The sequence below is a fragment of the Myotis yumanensis genome, unplaced genomic scaffold, assembly GCF_028538775.1.
Source record: "Myotis yumanensis isolate MYYU_CA2020_CCGP unplaced genomic scaffold, mMyoYum1.0.hap1 SCAF_10, whole genome shotgun sequence".
NCBI classification, from domain to species: Eukaryota; Metazoa; Chordata; class Mammalia; order Chiroptera; family Vespertilionidae; genus Myotis; species Myotis yumanensis.
The window spans coordinates 21,510,323-21,527,526 of record NW_027223761.1 but is presented as its reverse complement, the minus strand read 5'-3'; the positions used below and the strand labels follow the sequence as shown (position 1 = coordinate 21,527,526).

The 17,204-nt window shown below is 43.3% G+C and overlaps 1 protein-coding gene across 1 annotated transcript in view; it reads left to right on the top strand.

Annotated features, from left to right (window-relative positions):
- Positions 1–16,283, top strand: part of ELP4 (elongator acetyltransferase complex subunit 4) — a 171,859-nt gene extending 155,576 nt beyond the window's left edge. Inside the window, exon 10 of the mRNA XM_070428114.1 lies at positions 14,412–16,283. Coding sequence (XP_070284215.1) covers positions 14,412–14,543 — 132 coding nt within the window. The 3' untranslated portion in view covers positions 14,544–16,283. The remainder of the gene's footprint in view (positions 1–14,411) is intronic.
- The last annotated feature ends 921 nt before the right edge of the window (positions 16,284–17,204 follow it).

Genomic DNA, 17,204 nt, shown 5'->3' with positions numbered 1-17,204 from the left:
TTTGAAATAATGCTACTTAATACCACCTGGGTATTAATTTAAGTTTTGAGCAAGTGAAATAGACACCGCCTAGAAGTGTACCTTTATCTGACCATGAAGAGTGAAGAAAATCACTGCCGTAATCGATACTTTTTGTTCATTATGGAAAGCTTTTATACAATCAGTATAGAGAAAGCCACGTTTTATTTTGTCAAACCAAAAACATACTACCTACTCCCCTTTATATAACTAACACAACATGTCAAAAATGACAGCAGAGCCCTCAGCACACATGGAACTGGTGAAAGAAATGAACAGTTTGGCAAACATGAAATATAAAGTTAATTTTTGTACAATTTTCTTTTCATTCACATTCATATCAGGTAGACTTTGTCAAATACCTATAGTAAAGAAGGACTTGTTCATGCATGTAGAACAAAATAAAATAAGATTAAAAGCCCCAGGAAATCAGCCCGCTTCAAAAAACCATTAGACTGGTGCCTCTCCCTCAAGCTTTACAAATGTGCTAATTGTCATGTTTCAGTCATGTAAATATGTCTCAGCATAGAGTAACCAAGATTTCCTGCTATAGATGCACTGCTCTCCAGGGGTGTGGGGGGAGGGAGCGACGAAGGACTAAATAACACACTGTAATGAAACCTGCCTTTGGGCAGCACATGCTTCAGTTCTGAATGCCCAGAAATACTTCGCAGCCGCTCTAGGCTGCCTAGCAATGGGGATCTCTAATTCTGGCTAGCTTGACAAAGTAAATACAACTATTGAACATAAGGCAGCTCCTAAGAAAAAACAACAATTCCCCCTTGTAAACACCTACACTTGGCCCCATTAAAAATTCTTTCTTCATACCCAGGAACTAGCAGACCCTTCAATGGGGGTGGAGGGGTCTCAGAGTAACTAAAGAGGAGCTGGGAGATTGAATGCTGTCAGAATGGTTTACATTGCCATTTCCAGTGACATTCTGCATACACTGTAGGGCATTATGCAAGCAAACACATTGGCCATTTTGCTTTTGGGACTCATTCATGGCCAGCCTAAAGGAAATATATGTATATGTATTATACTATGCTTACATACAAAAATATGTGATTGCCACATTTCTAAGAGGAAAGTTCATCAAAAGCTGCCAATTTTGAAACTTTAGTGGAGTGCTGTTAATATGGTAACTTAAGGGATTATCTGATTCAGAATCCCCTGATTTCTGCTTCTTTACATCTAAGAATTCATATATTCCATCAGCTATGTATCAGTCAGGCCTTTGCCAATGCCTACGTTGAATAGTGAATCTGCTGTAGTTCTACAGTTCTCTAGGATTTAGGGATCGACATAGAGTTTACACATTCATCTGCCTGCTAATAGCTGACTTCCTGAGTAGAAGGCTTCAGATTATAGTAAAGAGAAAACATTAGTTTGAATTCGAGTAGACAAAAACAAGGAGGACGTTACCTTTTGTCAGCTCCAGAGTAGTTTCCTATGCTTTAAAAGCCAAAGGGGATAAGAAGACATTCTCATGTAGTTAGTAGTTTGAATTTATTTCTAAAAAAGGATGTGTGTTTTTCAAGCTCAACATGCAGATCTAAAAACACAGTGTTCCTAAAATATCTTGTTATTCATAAGCCACCTGAGAGATAGTGCCCAAAATATTGCTCCTACAAGGTTTCCTCCCTGGTCTTAGGTAGAAAAGGGGCTTCCTAGACAAAGCAGGCTGGACGAGCCTATCAGAATGACAGTCTGTCCACAGAAAGAGCCCGTCTCCTCCCATTGCCCGCCATCCAGCAGTAGGCCCTGGGTCTCAGGCACCGCTCAGCCTGGCCTGCTGAAACTTCTTTCAAACTCTACACGCTCTGGAGTGTATATGCTCCTGCCTGCCTTGTGTAGTCCACAACAGAAAGCCTGGGGTGAGCAGCAGTTGCAGGCCAGTGAAAAGGTTGCCAGGGTGGGAAGCCCTGCTACACCATTAAGGAAAGAGGAATAGAAGGAAGTCAGTTGGGGAGATATGAGGAGACTAATTTAGATGATGGTGCGCACTCAGGGGATCACAGGGCTGGATGGTCACGGCCATGTGTGACTTACCCACCCCATTCCTTTATCCCAGAGAAGGAGCTCACCGGGGTTGGGGAAAGATCTTTCGCAGTGTCTCTACCGTCCAAGTGTCCATGACAATTTGAATCACCTTATTCCAACTGTTATTGTGACTTTTTTCAGTCCTGCTCATGTTGGAACTTTAGCGAAAATAATACATGCAAAAGAAAAAAGAAAAAGACCCTGCCTTTAGTTTGTATAGACAGTATAACCATTTTAAGTGAAGTTCTCCAAGCGTAATCTAGTTTGTTCTCTGTCTGTATCTGAAGTAAGGAAGAAAAAATAACATGACTCTCCCACATCTTAAATGTCTAAAAATTGGGGAACACTGGGACCAAAACATGGTGGTATTCTTAATACTGTGTAGTCCAAAAGATTCTGACTCACATTTTAAGAGGATTAAGCTCAGCAAGCGGTTCTCACAAAGCAGTGCTGCCAAAGTCTCTCCTCACTGAGCATTTCACACAGAGCCCAACCCCACCAACGGGAACCTTCGTGTTGGGCAGGCATGACACAGAGAACCACCGCTCCCCACAGGAGGGGGAGGGGAGATGTAGGTCACTCAGTAGATAGAATGTTCCTTCTCAATCAGAAGGAAGGATCTAGAACAGCCAGGGTACACCACCCTTTGGAAAACTCTGTCCTTAAAGAATATATATGTTTGCAACAGTTGTTGTTTTCTGTTATTGAAAACTAGAGGCCCGGTGCACAAAAATTTGTACACTCGGGTGGAGGGGGGTCCCCCAGCCCGGCCTGTGCCCTCTCGCAGTCTGGGACCCCTCGGGAGATAACGACCTGCTGGCTTAGGCCTGCTCCCAGGTGGCAGAGGGCAGGCCCAATCCCTAGGTGCAGCCCCTGGTCAGGCTCAGAGCAGGGCCGACTGGGGAGTTGGGGCACCGCCCCGTCACGCACAGAGCAGGGCGGATCGGGAGGTTGCTATGCCACCCTCAGTCACGGTCAGGGTAGGGCCGATTAGGGGGTTGGGGCACCGCCCCCTGTCACACTCAAGGCAGGGTCGATGGGGAGGTTGCGGCGCCACCCCCTCTCACGCACAGAGCAGGCCCAATCAGGGGGTTGAGGAGCTCCCCGCTGTCACTCACAGAGTAGGGCCGATAGGGGAGTTGGGGCACCGCCCCCTGTCACACACAGAGCAGGGCAGATAAGGAGGTTGGGGCGCCGCACCCTGTCACACTCAGGGCAGGGCCGATGGAGAGGTTATGGCTCTACTCTGTCACACACAGAGCAAGGCCCGTGGAGGGGGGTTGGGGCACCGCCCTCTGTCACACACAGAGCAGGGCAGATCAGGGGGTTGGGGCACTGCACCCTGTCACACTCAGGGCAGGACCGATGGAGAGGTTATGGCTCTACCCTGTCACACACAGAGCAGGGCCCATGGGGGAGGGGGGAGGGGTTGGGGCGCTGCACCCTGTCACACACAGAGCAGGGCCGATCAGGGGGTTGGTGTGCTGCACCCTGTCAAACACAGAGCCGCAGGGCGATCAGGGGGTTTGGGCGCTGCCCCCTGTCACGCTGATCCCGGTGCCGGGAGCCTCACTGCTCCTCTGATCCCAGTGCCGGGAGGCATATTACCCTTTTACTATATAGAATAGAGGCCTGGTGCATGGGTGGGGGCCGGCTGGTTTGCCCTGAAGGGTGTCCTGGATCAAGGTGGGGGTCCCCACTGGGGTGCCTGGCCAGTCTGGCTGAGGGGCTGAGGGCTGTTTTCTGGAAGCGAGTGACTGAAGCTTCCAACCGCTCCTTGTTTTCTTTTTTTTTTATTCTGGGCCAGCTTTAGCTCTGAGGCCTCACTGCTGAAAACATCGATACAAAGTTTCGGTCCGCCTGCCTTTCAGTCCAGCTGGTTTCTGGAGTTTTATTTATCGTCTTATTTGCAACATAGTACATAGTTGCTTAGAGTTGTAGCTCAGAGGCCGGCAAGTGAGGCGGGGAACGTTGGAGTCCGCAGCAAGCAAGCCTCATGCTCGCTTCAGTGCCTCGCTGCCGGCCGCCATCTTTTGACCAGGTGTGTGGTTTCTTTGGCAATGCAATTCCCTCAGGACTTTATGAGGTTCCCCATCTCTTTGCTTCCCTTCAGTTCCACATGCAGGTAATCACAGCCCAGGAGTTGTCTAGACATAATTCCAGGATTCAGCTGCAGGAAACAGATCCCATCGAATTATTTTGTGCGAAAGGAAAGTTTATACCGGAAAATTGAAAGGGCTGGAGGATACCACCACCAACTTGGGGTTCCTAAGTTCCTGCTACTGACACTGCAAAGCTGCTTAACCCCCATGAAGCAAATAACTGAATACTGAAACTGGTCTCCCCTCCACTTCCAGGGATATATCTATATACGTATCTTTATATACCTTCAGATAAATATAGAGAGATAGAGATAGAGATAGATAGAGATAGAGATAGAGATAGAGATAGAGATAGAGATAGAGATAGAGATAGAGATAGCCAATTGCATCCATGAAAGCAGCAGGAAGGCAACTCCTGCTTTTCTGTTCCACCTTGTAAACCTAGACCAGATGCATCTAATTAGATAAGCCTAGTTCACACCCTGCTAGCCTCTGACCTGCAGCAGGCACACCACGTGGAGGTTGGAAAGGACACTTGTCCACCACAACTGTTACGTTGTAAGACTTTAGTCATATTTTCTGGCCTGTCTGTTCTACCCATAGTCCTCTCTTTCATAGTATTAGTAACTAGCTGAAGCCATCAATAATCAACATGAAAGGGAAGGCAACACCCTTAATCTGACCTTTGTCTCAGCCCTGGCTCCCATTTCCTGGCCAGCCTCTCTGCAGGGAATTCACCAGGGCTGAGGGGCACCGCCGTCTCCTGGGAAAGTAGTCTGCCTCCGAGTGCAGATGCAGAAGCAGTTGGGTTTCCCACTGTCTGAGCCCCCAATTGCTGAGCCTGTCGTCAATGTAGATGGCGGGCTGCAGGCAGAGCACCTCCCTTTAGGGCCGCGGGCTCTTCTGTCTCTTCTTCCAATTTCTATAGCTCTAACCTAACTTATTTTTCTTCTATAAATAACTTTGCCGAAAGTGGCAAGAGGGAGCTAACACACTGATATTCTGAATTTCTCCGACATTTTGCCTAGAGCCACTGATTAGGAGGTAAGGTTTGCCTTCCAGGTTCTCATAGGCATAAATAACAAGGGCCACAGTATCTGACCTCAGAGCCCACCTTCCAACGCTAAGCCAGCACATCTTTAGATCACAGAACTCGAGCGCTCCATTCTCCAGGTACAAGTTCTGTGTAAACAGGATATAGGCCCAGATTTCTAGTACAAAGTTTAAAAAACATAGGAGTTCATGCATCTCTCACGTAATAACCCAGGTCAGTGACCCCGGGCTCTTTTGGTGGCCAGAGAGTGTCAGGGACCCTAGACCACTTTTGTCACTGTGCTGTGTCCTCCTCAGCCTGTAGCTTCCATCAGATGGTCCAGGATGGCTGTTTCAACACCTGCCCTCAAGTCCATGTTTCAGCAAGTGAGGACCTTAGTTTTTATATGCCTGCATATTTTGAAGTTATCAAACCAACAAGCCATAAATATGCTTTATCTTCCTTCCTTCACAAATCTACCTTCCTAGAAAGCTAAGTTTAAATGTAGGTTTAGGGTTCCACTCCAGAACATCGAGATGTGGGAAGAATTGGCCTGCAGCCCACCTCCTTCCTCTTCCCACCGCCTGCCTCCTTCCCAGAGCTGGCGCACATATTTCCCACACCAGCCTGCACATCCAAATCCCATCCACACACCCACATCAGCAGTCCCGGCTACTCCAGGGGCCCGAGATGTGCACACAGACAACACAGCCCACCCTTGCAGGCTGAACCTGGGGAAGAGACCTGTGCAGGCTTTGTGGCCATTTGGACAGGGATTTCTGAGGTTTGACCACCCAGAGCATGTCCTGTAAAGAAGGGTTCAGGCTCTAGATGGGCACGACCCCTTTGCCTGTAATTCCTTACCCCATGAAGAGGGGTGGGTCAGGGCCAGGGCAGGGGCCTTCTTGCCAAGGTTGAATAGCGATACTAAGGGAAAGGAGAAGTAAATGGCACCTCCCACTCTTTAAGGATCTGACCCCACACTTAACCATAGCCCTTGTGCTCAAGGTGAAGTGACCAGAGCTTAGTCACTCAGCCTCACCTATTGGCAAGGGAAACTGGGAAGTGTGGCCTCTATTTTGGGAGGCCATGTGCCCCAGACATATGCAGATTTTTTACTCAGTGCAAAAGAATAGACATTGGGAGTACGCTAGCAATCTCTGCCACAGACATGTGCCTTTTCACAAATCACACTTTTGTTTAGACAAGCGAGTTCCTCACAGTCTGCTTTCAGAGGTGAGTTTGGAGACAAGACAATGCTGTCAGTTATAATTGACGGTCAAAATAATTGCACACCTGAGCATTTTAACACGGGCAGCCAACATGTAGTGTTCCAGCGCTGAAATTTTGTCTAATTTTCAGATCAACCAGAAAGACCCAAATGATTTTTTCTCACATCAAAGGATATAGCCTGATTATGACATTCGGTAAAAACAATTTTAATCTTGAACCCTGCGAATGAATTGGATCTTAAACCCAACTAAAACCTAAATCCTGACCATGTCTGGCAGAATTTTTTCCAGAAATCTTCGGCCACTAAAAATGTACACCCACCAAACCAAAAAGAGCAAGAACTGCTCTGGCATGGTTTCCCCCGACCTATTCTTACAGCAGAGTAACGCAAAATTCACCCAAAGTAGGCAGATGCATCTTCCACACTGCATAATGTTAACCCGATGTAGAATAATTGCAACCTAATATTACATTGTAATAATGTAGTGATTATGGAATAATAGAAATTTAATCATGTAGAATATAATTACATAATAGCACATAACATTGCTTTTTTATATAAATCGAAACAACGTTCTAAAATCTTGTGAAGAAATAACAACAATACTGTGATGGTGATGATGAATATAGCAAGTCTGTTTCATATGCCTCCTCCCCCTATCCTCCTCCCTAAGTGCCACTGGAAGGAAATCAGTCTTTCCACAAAGGAAAGGGAAACCTTTCTTTTTATGTAAAGAGCTAGAGCAGTGGTTCTCAACCTTCTGGCCCTTTAAATACAGTTCCTCGTGTTGTGACCCAACCATAAAATTATTTTCATTGCTACTTCATAACTGTAATGTTGCTACTGTTATGAATGGTAATGTAAATATCTGATATGCAGGATGGTCTTAGGCGACCCCTGTGAAAGGATCGTTCAACTGCCAAAGGGGTCGCGACCCACAGGTTAAGAACCGCTGAGCTAGAGAGACTCTGAGCACTATGTTAGCCCTGCCCTTTGGGCTATGGAGGCATCATTGTGCATGTCCTTGGTCAGAAACTAAGAATAGAGCCCCAGGCAGCCAGCTGTAACTCATACATGAGCATTGAATACTTCTAGAAGATGATTCTTTTGCTATGGCCCCTCTCAAAACTATTGAGAAGCTGTCTCCCGGAACCATTTATTCCTTCTTCATAGTAGTGGATTTGTTAAACATTTTTACATGTTTTAAAACATTTCCCAGCCTCCCTTGCAGCCATGTGTAAGTTCTGGACATGAGTGGAAGTGTTGTGTCCAACTTCCAGGTCTTGTCTTCTTGATCCCTTCTTCTTCCCACCAACTGAGAGAGAACAGAAACATCAGCCTGGAGGCAAGTGGAACCCCCTTGTTGAGGATAGCAGACCAGTCCTTCCAGCTGAAAATTACCTAACCTCTGGACTATAAATTGGGAGAGAAATTCACTTCTACCTTTTTTAAGCTGTTTGTGAAGGGGGTGGGAGTGCCTCTATATGACTACTTGCCTATACTCTGATTCATTCCCTGCCCTTCAGAGCAGGACCTCATAACACAGAGCCTGGCCACAAAAATCCTCCAGGTGAGGGACAGCTCTTGAAGTAACCTGGTATGGAATAGAATGCCATGCCTTTTGTTAATTTGTTTCCTCTTCATTATGTAAAGAAGGGGGAATTCTCTTAAAACTTGAATGAAGAAGCTGCTGCTTCTTCTAACAGTTATTTTATTGTTTTTTCAGCAATGGAGACGTGCAAAAGATAGATTTTTAAATTGAATGGACCCCAAATTGCCTCCTTCATACAGCCATGCGTACTTCCCTGGCCCAGAAGCCGGGCATCCTGCAGGCTCCATTTCACTACTGTTTAGACTTTTTAAATCTTTCCAGAAGCAAAGAGCATTATTGCAGTTCCCTTTTATACTTCTTTGCAGAGCCTCAGTAGAGGGCAATACATACTTAATGCCCGGGCTCGGCTTAGTGACTGAGCCCTGCTGGCTAAGTCCGACATTCTCTTGCTATTGCTTATAATTATGTTGGTTTATTATATTTGTAGACTCACTTCTTGCCCTGATAAACTCACTGGTTTTTATCTTTTGTACCATATTTTTATGAGTCGCCTCAAATCCCCTTTTTTTTTTAACAAGAATAGATATAAATAAATGAGTGTAGTACTTGATAGTTCATAGAACACATGCATCTCACTTGATCCTGGAAACAGTCTTGTGGAGGGAGAATGATTCCCTGGTGATAGAGGAGGATGCTGAGGCAGCTTATCTGAGGTCACACGGTGAGCGAGTGCCAGGGAGGTAGCAAACTGTCGCTGGCTGTCTCTGGGAAGGGGCTGGTGTAGAGCCCACGTGTTCTAAGCTCTTTACAAGTTTTAGATTAAATTGGCTGTGTCTTAAAGAAAAAAAAACTGTTAGGAAGTATTTGGAGATATTAACACCTATTTCAGTTTTTGTGAAAAATACACAGAGTGTGACTTTTTCAGGAAATGTCAAGTTTTAAAAGAATTAGAACAAATCTCTATTTGGTAAGGGTAAAAATGTACTACATCAATTGTTTTCAGAAAACAAACCGTAACTGATGGTTTGGTGTTGTCCAAATACAAAAAAATTATAAACTGATTAAACTTACTTTAATGGGTATTAACCTGCAATTTGTCTCAAATCCAGGTGTACTCTGGATTCATTATCTTGCCCTGTCTGCCTGGGAATGTGAGTTGCTGAGCACAGGTCTGGCAGGTGGGGAAAGGAATTAGGAAGGGAACTGTGGAGCCAGGAAACCCAATCCTGTGTATCTATAGGATCTGGTTTGTTGCTAACTCAAGAAGGAACAAAATACAGACAGTGTCTTAGCCCACAGAGAGAGAGGCATGCAGAGGGGAAGAATCTCCAAGTCTGGCTGGGCTTGGAATCTCCCGGAGCCACAGAGCAAAGCATTTCCACTGTTCCTTCTTTATTATGGCCCAGGGTCCCTATGGGCCTAAGGGTGCCCTTTGGCAAGAGCCCCCCAAATATGCCAGAGTATTTTGCCTGCCTCCCTGTATCACAAGAGAAAGGGGACCCATTAGTCCAGAGGTGCTGCTGCAAATGGCCCAGGCCTCTGTGGGAAATTGGGAGTTGCCACACCTTCCCAAATCCCTTCGCCTACATAAAAGCCATCATTGTAGACAAGGCATTGATGGAAAAATAGGCGGCCAGCCAGGTATGCATCTCCTGCATCAGCAGCATAGTCCCTTCCTTCCAGAACCAGGGGAAAGGAGATCTGGTGGGAAAATTTCCACTTAAGATGTAAGATATGAGAAAGATTAATACCTTGATTTCATTTACAAGGTTGAAAATAGTATTTACCATTTTATAGTCTGACTAGAGGCCCAGTGCATGAAATTCGTGAACCGGGGGTGGGGGGGGGGGGGTGCGAGGAGGGCTCAGCCTGGCCTGCACCCTCTCCAATCCAGGACCCCTCAGGGGATGTCTGACTGCCTCTTGCAATCCGGGACCACTGGCTCCTAACCGCTCGCCTGCCTGCCTGCCTGATCACCCCTAACCACCTTTGCCTGCCTGCCTGATTGCCCCTAACTGCTCCCCTGCTGGCCTGATTGCCCCTAACCGCCTCTGCCTCACCCCACACCTGGGACCCAGGATTCCATCCTCCAGCCGGTCGCAGGCACCCGGGACCCAGTCTTCCCTCCCTCTGGCTGGCCGGAGGCACCCAGGATCCGGGCTGGCTTCGCCCAGGCAGCCGCAGCTGCAGGGGACCATGGGTGGGCGGCTTCACCCAGGCCGCAGCCACAGGCACCCAGGACCACGAGATATGCGGCTTGTCCCTCTCCCGAGCCGCAGCCTGGCTCATCCCCATTCCTCTCTTGTGAGCTCATTTGTGCCTGGCTGGTCCCCATTCCTTTCTCCCCAATGTTGAGTGTCTGAGCTGTTACATTGTGAGGGCATGATGACCATTTGCATATTAGCTCTTTATTGTATAGGATTTTTATTTAAACCAGCGGTTCTCAACCTGTGGGTCGCGACCCCTTTGGGGGTCAAATGACCCTTTCACAGGGGTCACCTAAGACCATCGGAAAACACATATATAATTACATATTGTTTTTGTGATTAATCACTATGCTTTAATTATGTTCAATTTGTAACAATGAAAATACATCCTGCATATCAGATATTCACATTATGATTCATAACAGTAGCAAAATTACAGTTATGAAGTAGCAACGAAAATAATTTTATGGTTGGGGGTCACCACAACATGAGGAACTGTATTAAAGGGTCGTGGCATTAGGAAGGTTGAGAACCACTGATTTAAACCATTGCACACTGAAACCCCAAAGTCTAAAAGCTCAGATACCACCCTGGCCGGTGTGGCTCAGTTGGTTGGAGCGTCATCCTCTGCACCAAGAGGTGGCGGGTGTGATTCCTGGTCTCTCCCTCTCTCTCTCTCCCACCCCAACCTCCTTTCTCTCTCTAAAAATCGGTTACTAAAAAATATTAGAAGAAAGAAGTTCACATGCCCCCACAGCCTTGCAGCTGAGTTAAAGGACGTCACCGTGCTATGCAGAGTAGCTGCCCCACAGCACGTTTGTTAAGGAGACAGATCTGGTGCTGCAGCATCAAAGCATTTCCACGTCAGGTGTGTGAGTGCTTTGGAAGCCTCCGAGGAGAAGTCCCTGACACGCCTGGCAAGCCCAGAACCTGGTCTCTCCTTCTTCCTCACTGCTTCACATTGCACTGACGTGGTGCACAGGGGGAGGCCCGGAAAGAAGGAAACAAACCCACTGCTTGAGAATTTAGACTGCAGAGCTCACTCGCTCAAGTCATAATCCACAAAAGCCGGCAAAATCACACACAGGTTCGCATATTTCCAAGAGCCACCCTTGGGCTTTTTCAAAGGACAGAAGTATGCATCTAGGCTTTGCAATGTACCATTTGGTTAGAAACATTTAATCACATCTCCCCAAACTGTTGTGCTTAGAAGTTACACACCAATGGATTTTTTACTTCAAAGCCAAGCAACCTGAAAGATTTCCAAGCATGTCACGCATCACATTTAGCTGCCTTTGCTATGAAGGGCTTCCAGCCAAACGGCTCACACTCGTAGCCTAGAGAAGCGGAGGCAGAGAAAATTTTCAGCAAATAGTAAGCTCCTGAAATACATTGTATTATGCTGGTTCTGAATAAACTACACCAGTTTCCTCATTTAGATGATCAGAGCTGTTCATCTAAATGGATCTTAAAGATATATCAGCTCTACTCTGTGCATCAGAATGCAATAATTCATTACTTAACATCTAGCCCTCTCCTGCAGCTTTTTCTTGCTCCCCTCCCCCCACCATGATTTCTGCCTCGTCTCTGTCTTGCCTATAGACACCACCTGAAGGGCTCACTGTGAAGGTTACCTGTGTGCTTGTCCTGTTGGTGTCACTGGATGGTAAGCAAAGGCCCAGTGTGGAAGTTGTCCTGTTCACATATCCTCTCAGAATGCCTTGCTTTGAGTCACTTCTAAATATTTGTTGGCTCCCATTGATTTCCTAAACAGCCTAATCACCCTCTGGCTTCATCTCTGTGAGGTCCCAACCAAAAGTGTGCACACACATTTTAGTTTTGTTGGGGTTCTTCTTATACCCTATGTTTATATTTCAATATTTAGGATATACAGTATAAGGGAATTTGGGGGGATGGGGCCAGCTGCAGGCAGCTGGGGAAGATGGCCCTGATTGCAGGCCAGGCCTAGGGACCGTACCTGAGCACGAATTTCATGCACCAGGCCTCTAGTACAGTATAAGAGAATTTGGACTAGTAGGTTTGCTTTGTAACCTATTAGATAAGCTTTGTGAGTTACAGTTAACCTTCAGATCATGCATGCATCCTAGTCATTTTTCCTTTGTTCATTAGCAATAATTACAAGTTCTTAAAGAAACATTAAAAGTCAGACGTATAATTAAATGTCTTTCCCTCCTGCTTCCTCACATGAACAGTGATAGAGTTAATACTACAGAGACATCCATAGCCTCAGACTTCAGTCATGCGCGTCCTTTAGGTTCCTGGGCCTTTCATGCTTTCATTTCTGCCTGAAATCCTTTGTGGAACAAACTAGGGCATCAAGAAATGAAAGGATTGCCCTAACCGGTTTGGCTCAGTGGATGGAGCGTCGGCCTGCGGACTGAAAGGTCCCAGGTTCGATTCCGGCCAAGGGCATGTACCTTGGTTGTGAGCACATCCCCACGAGGGAGTGTGCAGGAGGCAGCTGATCGATGTTTCTAACTCTCTATCCCTCTCCCTTCCTTTCCTCTCTGTAAAAAAACAATAAAATATTAAAAAAAAAATGAAAGGATTATTTAAAGAAAGAAAGAAATATGTCTTCATTAGAGCTTTCTTATCAGTCGAGAAGTAGGCATTTAATTACTTAATATGCAACAGGCTGGACGCTAAGGATACAAATGAATAAAACTATATGAATATTCCTATCTGGATATTCCAGCTTTTCTTGACCTTTATGACATCTTTGTTGATCATATATCTGTACACTAGTGTCTTTCATCCTAGATGTGTATGCACTGAAAAATGCGTACATGTAGGCAAACTGAAATCAGGGAAGAATATTTTCATAAATTATTTTCAATCTGTTAAAATATTTTGAGCCTCTGCACATAGATTGTGTTTACATAAACAAGCCTTTTATCGGAAGAAACTAGCCAAAACATATGCTTGTGAATCACAATATTTTGACCCAAGAAAAAATGTTTCTACCCTTTTCCATCTTCAATTTTTTTGCCATATCGGAGTTTTCCAAATGAAGTGTCTCAGATAGGTTGTCTCCAAGTCAGTTCACCTCTATGAGGCCTCGGTTAGTCACCAGTGGATGGCCCCATCCTGCCTTACTTACCTTTAGCCTTCCACACACAACAGATATGTTCCTTTGAGGTTGGATGTTTATGAATTTGGTAGAGATCCTTTTGAAAACTTAAAAGTTCTTTTGAAATATGAATATATCTCCTCAATTATAGTAATTGCTATGTAACTAGGGACGGTTACTGCTTAAAGCAACCTGTACCTGCTTAAATCAACCTGTATCTCAAGATAAACAATTAGCACGGGGAGGTGGTCAAAGCTGCACTATACTTTTGAAAGCATGACCCAATGTCATGCATAGAAACAAACTTTCCAAGACCTGTGCCAGATGTTACAGCTAACCCATCTGAGCACATGAAAAATACTAGCCCTTAGATTGGTATCATTTTCTTCATTATTATGTCAGTATTTATTTCTGTAGAAATCGTAAGTTCCTAGAGAAAGTACAGCCTTGAAATAGAATCATCTTCAGATCAACTTACTAGACCAAGGGAAGCAGGTGTTTGTGGGAATCCTTAATTGCTGAAAAGCTATATTCCAGGGGTCCTCAAACTTTTTCCCTCAGACCGTTGGAGGGCCGGACTATAGTTTAAAAAAAAACTATGAACAAATTCCTATGCACACTGCACATATCTTATTTTGAAGTAAAAAAAAAACAAAACGGGAACAAATACAATATTTGTATTTGCATGTGGCCCGCGGGCCGTAGTTTGAGGACCCCTGCTATATTCGATTGAAAGATAACATTTCGGAGCTCTGGCAAAACCAAAACAAAGCCGAAAAACAAGCCTGCCATCATTATGTGATTTTTTTTTCAATTATGCTTTTATTTATGCATCTACATGTTTTTATTGCTACCTAAATAAGAAAATCTTCATACATTTAGGTTTGGATTCTGGAAATGTTCCACTGAGATTCCTGGTCCCGATGGTGATGGCTGTAATTTGTGAAATCTAGGAGGGGCAGAATGGTTATATTGGGCTTCAGTCTGAAGAACTGTTTTAATAGGAATTTTATATGCAAGGCTAAATGCTGATCAACAGAGCATAATATTGTATCCTGAAATGTGCTCGTGAAAGCAAAATTAATTTTTTTTCTTCTTTCTTTCCTTCTCCCAACCCATCTTCTGCCGTAGCGACTGCATTTGCCTCCAGACTTGTCAGACACAGTGAGCCGCTCAAGCAAACCGGATCTGGCAGACTCCACTAAGCTGCTGGGCCCAGGCTGTGGCACGATGGCCGGAGGCAAGAAGCACCTGGACTTCTAGATGCCTCCCTAGTTGTTGCACGCAGAATTATGACACTCTAATTATGAGTGCTAAGAGCTTATGTAAATATTTTTCTTAACGATCTGACCCTCCAATTCTTGAAAAACACAGGATTGCAAAATGATGCCCCCAGTCTTCATTTTTTTAAACCAAATTTTTGTACAGAAATAATACAGAAGAAATACTTTCATTTTAAAAATGTGTTTTATGCTACCTCTAAGGAAAATAGGCACTTTTATTTTTAAATAAAATGTCAAAAGTTCAAGATGCCACACAGTGGTCATGGCTGTATATTTATTAAGGCACTTAGCTCACGGTAAAGTGCGAGTCACAGAGGGGGTAGCGTATAAAGCATTCTGAAATTCAAAATTGTGTATGAAAAACATATTTTCTCTTTCTTAAAAAGTCACTTGCCACCAAAAATGCTAAGCTTTATAAAACATTGAAAAATGTGTTTGCTAATATATGAAGACCAATAATAAAATGAATTTGCATTTATGCATCCTATGATTAAATTGATGAAGACAAAATAATATTTTGGGATTAAGCTCCATTAAAGGTAATTAGTCTGCTGTAGTAGTTAATGAATATAAAGGACTTGAGTGCTAGAAAGCATAGAGAAAGAAGTTGATGGTCTTCTATTTAGTAATCTTAAACAATTGAAGTCAGCACTACGAAATTATGTCAACACACATAATTTGGGATTGAAATTCAAACTGACAGCTACATTCATGCTAGAAAACTGGGGAAAACATGTATGGAAGCTTGGTGAGGGATTTTTACAGAACATAGAGCTGAGACAAAGCAGAAAACGAGCTAACTCAGCCTGCATTAGGTAAACTCTTTGTTAATTATGAACATTGAGCACTTACATTTATAACCATATAGACATGTATTTGGGGTTTATAGCATACTGAACCAGTTTTCATATGAAACACTAGGATTTTGAATCATAATTCTACACTCTCACAGCTTTTGATAAATAGTAGACCAAAAAAATTGTTAAGTAATTTGCATATGTAAGTAAAAAGTTTCAATTTTTTAAAGCTATTTAAAGCTGTTACAACCTAAATTTCCAAAATACATTTTCAAATATGTTAGAGTATTTTGAAGCAGTTTTATAACTAGCATTTTAAGTAGTTTGCTTTTAATATCCACAAATTACACTTTATTTGTTCTTGACAACATTGTAGAAAACAAAGACTAGGTTTTTAAACTGTCTAACCAATCTGATGAATGTCAGTCACTTAAAAAAAAAACCCACTGTAGCATAAACACACACTGTATACAGCTTTTATTCAGAATTAGAATAATTGAATCAATGACAGTGATTCGCCAGGATGTCAAATCTCTCCATCAGATCCTGTCACTACCAGTTTATTTTTTGTGATCAAAATCAAAAAGACAACTATTTTGTCACCCACTATTTCATTAGTACTAAAAATCAGATTTCTTTTTTCCTTTTTTTTTTTAGAATGTCTGGTTTATTTTTTTTTCACTTCTTTTAATTCAAGAGACACAAATTCATTCCCATTTTCATTTCAAAATAAAGTTTCAGAATTGATCTGTCAGTTAAAATTAGAGGGCTTTTTATATTAAGCAAAGGTGCTTTTAAAATTTAAAGCAACTTCAGAAACTCAATTTAGTCCATAGATAATAAAGCATGTGCAGTTACTCCCCAAAAGCTTTGCTATATCCTTTGAAAGCATTATGAACAATCTGAATAAATTCAAATGTCTATTTTAGTCTGGTTATTATTTTAATAACTCTAACCTTTTTCTTACCATGTTGTGACTCATTTATGCAAACACACAACGGAACAATTACATAGCATTGGACTCTGAAAAAAAAAATGTGAGGTCATCAGATATGTAAATTGCTTGTCAAAAATACTTAGTAGGTCATTGATTTACTACCCTGGCTACCATGTCTATAAAATTAGCAGCCAATTACTAGTTAATGTATGCTTTGCAAACAGATAAATGCTATAAAAATTGAGCATATTTGATCCCAACTTATTTTAAATATAAAAGAAACTTTTCAAACTCAGTAAAAGTGCATTTTGAACAATAGTACTTGGGCCTTCCAAAAATTAGATGCAAGTGTTTGGTTGTTCTGATTCACTAGGCAGGCTTTATAAAAATTAGCTACTGAAAGAGATCAACCGAAGGACTTGTATGCATGCATATGAGCATAACCAATGGACATAAGACACTGGGGGGTAGGGGAAGCCGGGGGGGGGGGGGGGAATTAGCTACTGAAGAGGGATGTATATTTTTGTTTTCCTCTGATAAAAATGTATTTTCCTTCTGGAAGCATTATCCAATTAGCCATATGTTAATAATTTACTACATAAAAATATCACTGATGCTACCATAGGTATATGGACCATTTTTGCTACATTATGAAATATACATTCTATAAACAGATTTTTTCAGTTATCAACTTGTCTCAAATACTTATGTAACAATGGCAAGCAGAGTTTTTTTTTAATGTTTCTAAAACTTCAAAACCCTCTCTGGTATTCATTTCTTACGCTAGATTTGCCTTTTTTTTTGGTGAGGTAAATATTTTGACCACTGCAGTCTGCTCAGATCCTGGGGTTCTAAGACCTTAGGAATTACTTTCTGGTAACCACCAATTTCCACTTTTCTCTTTCTC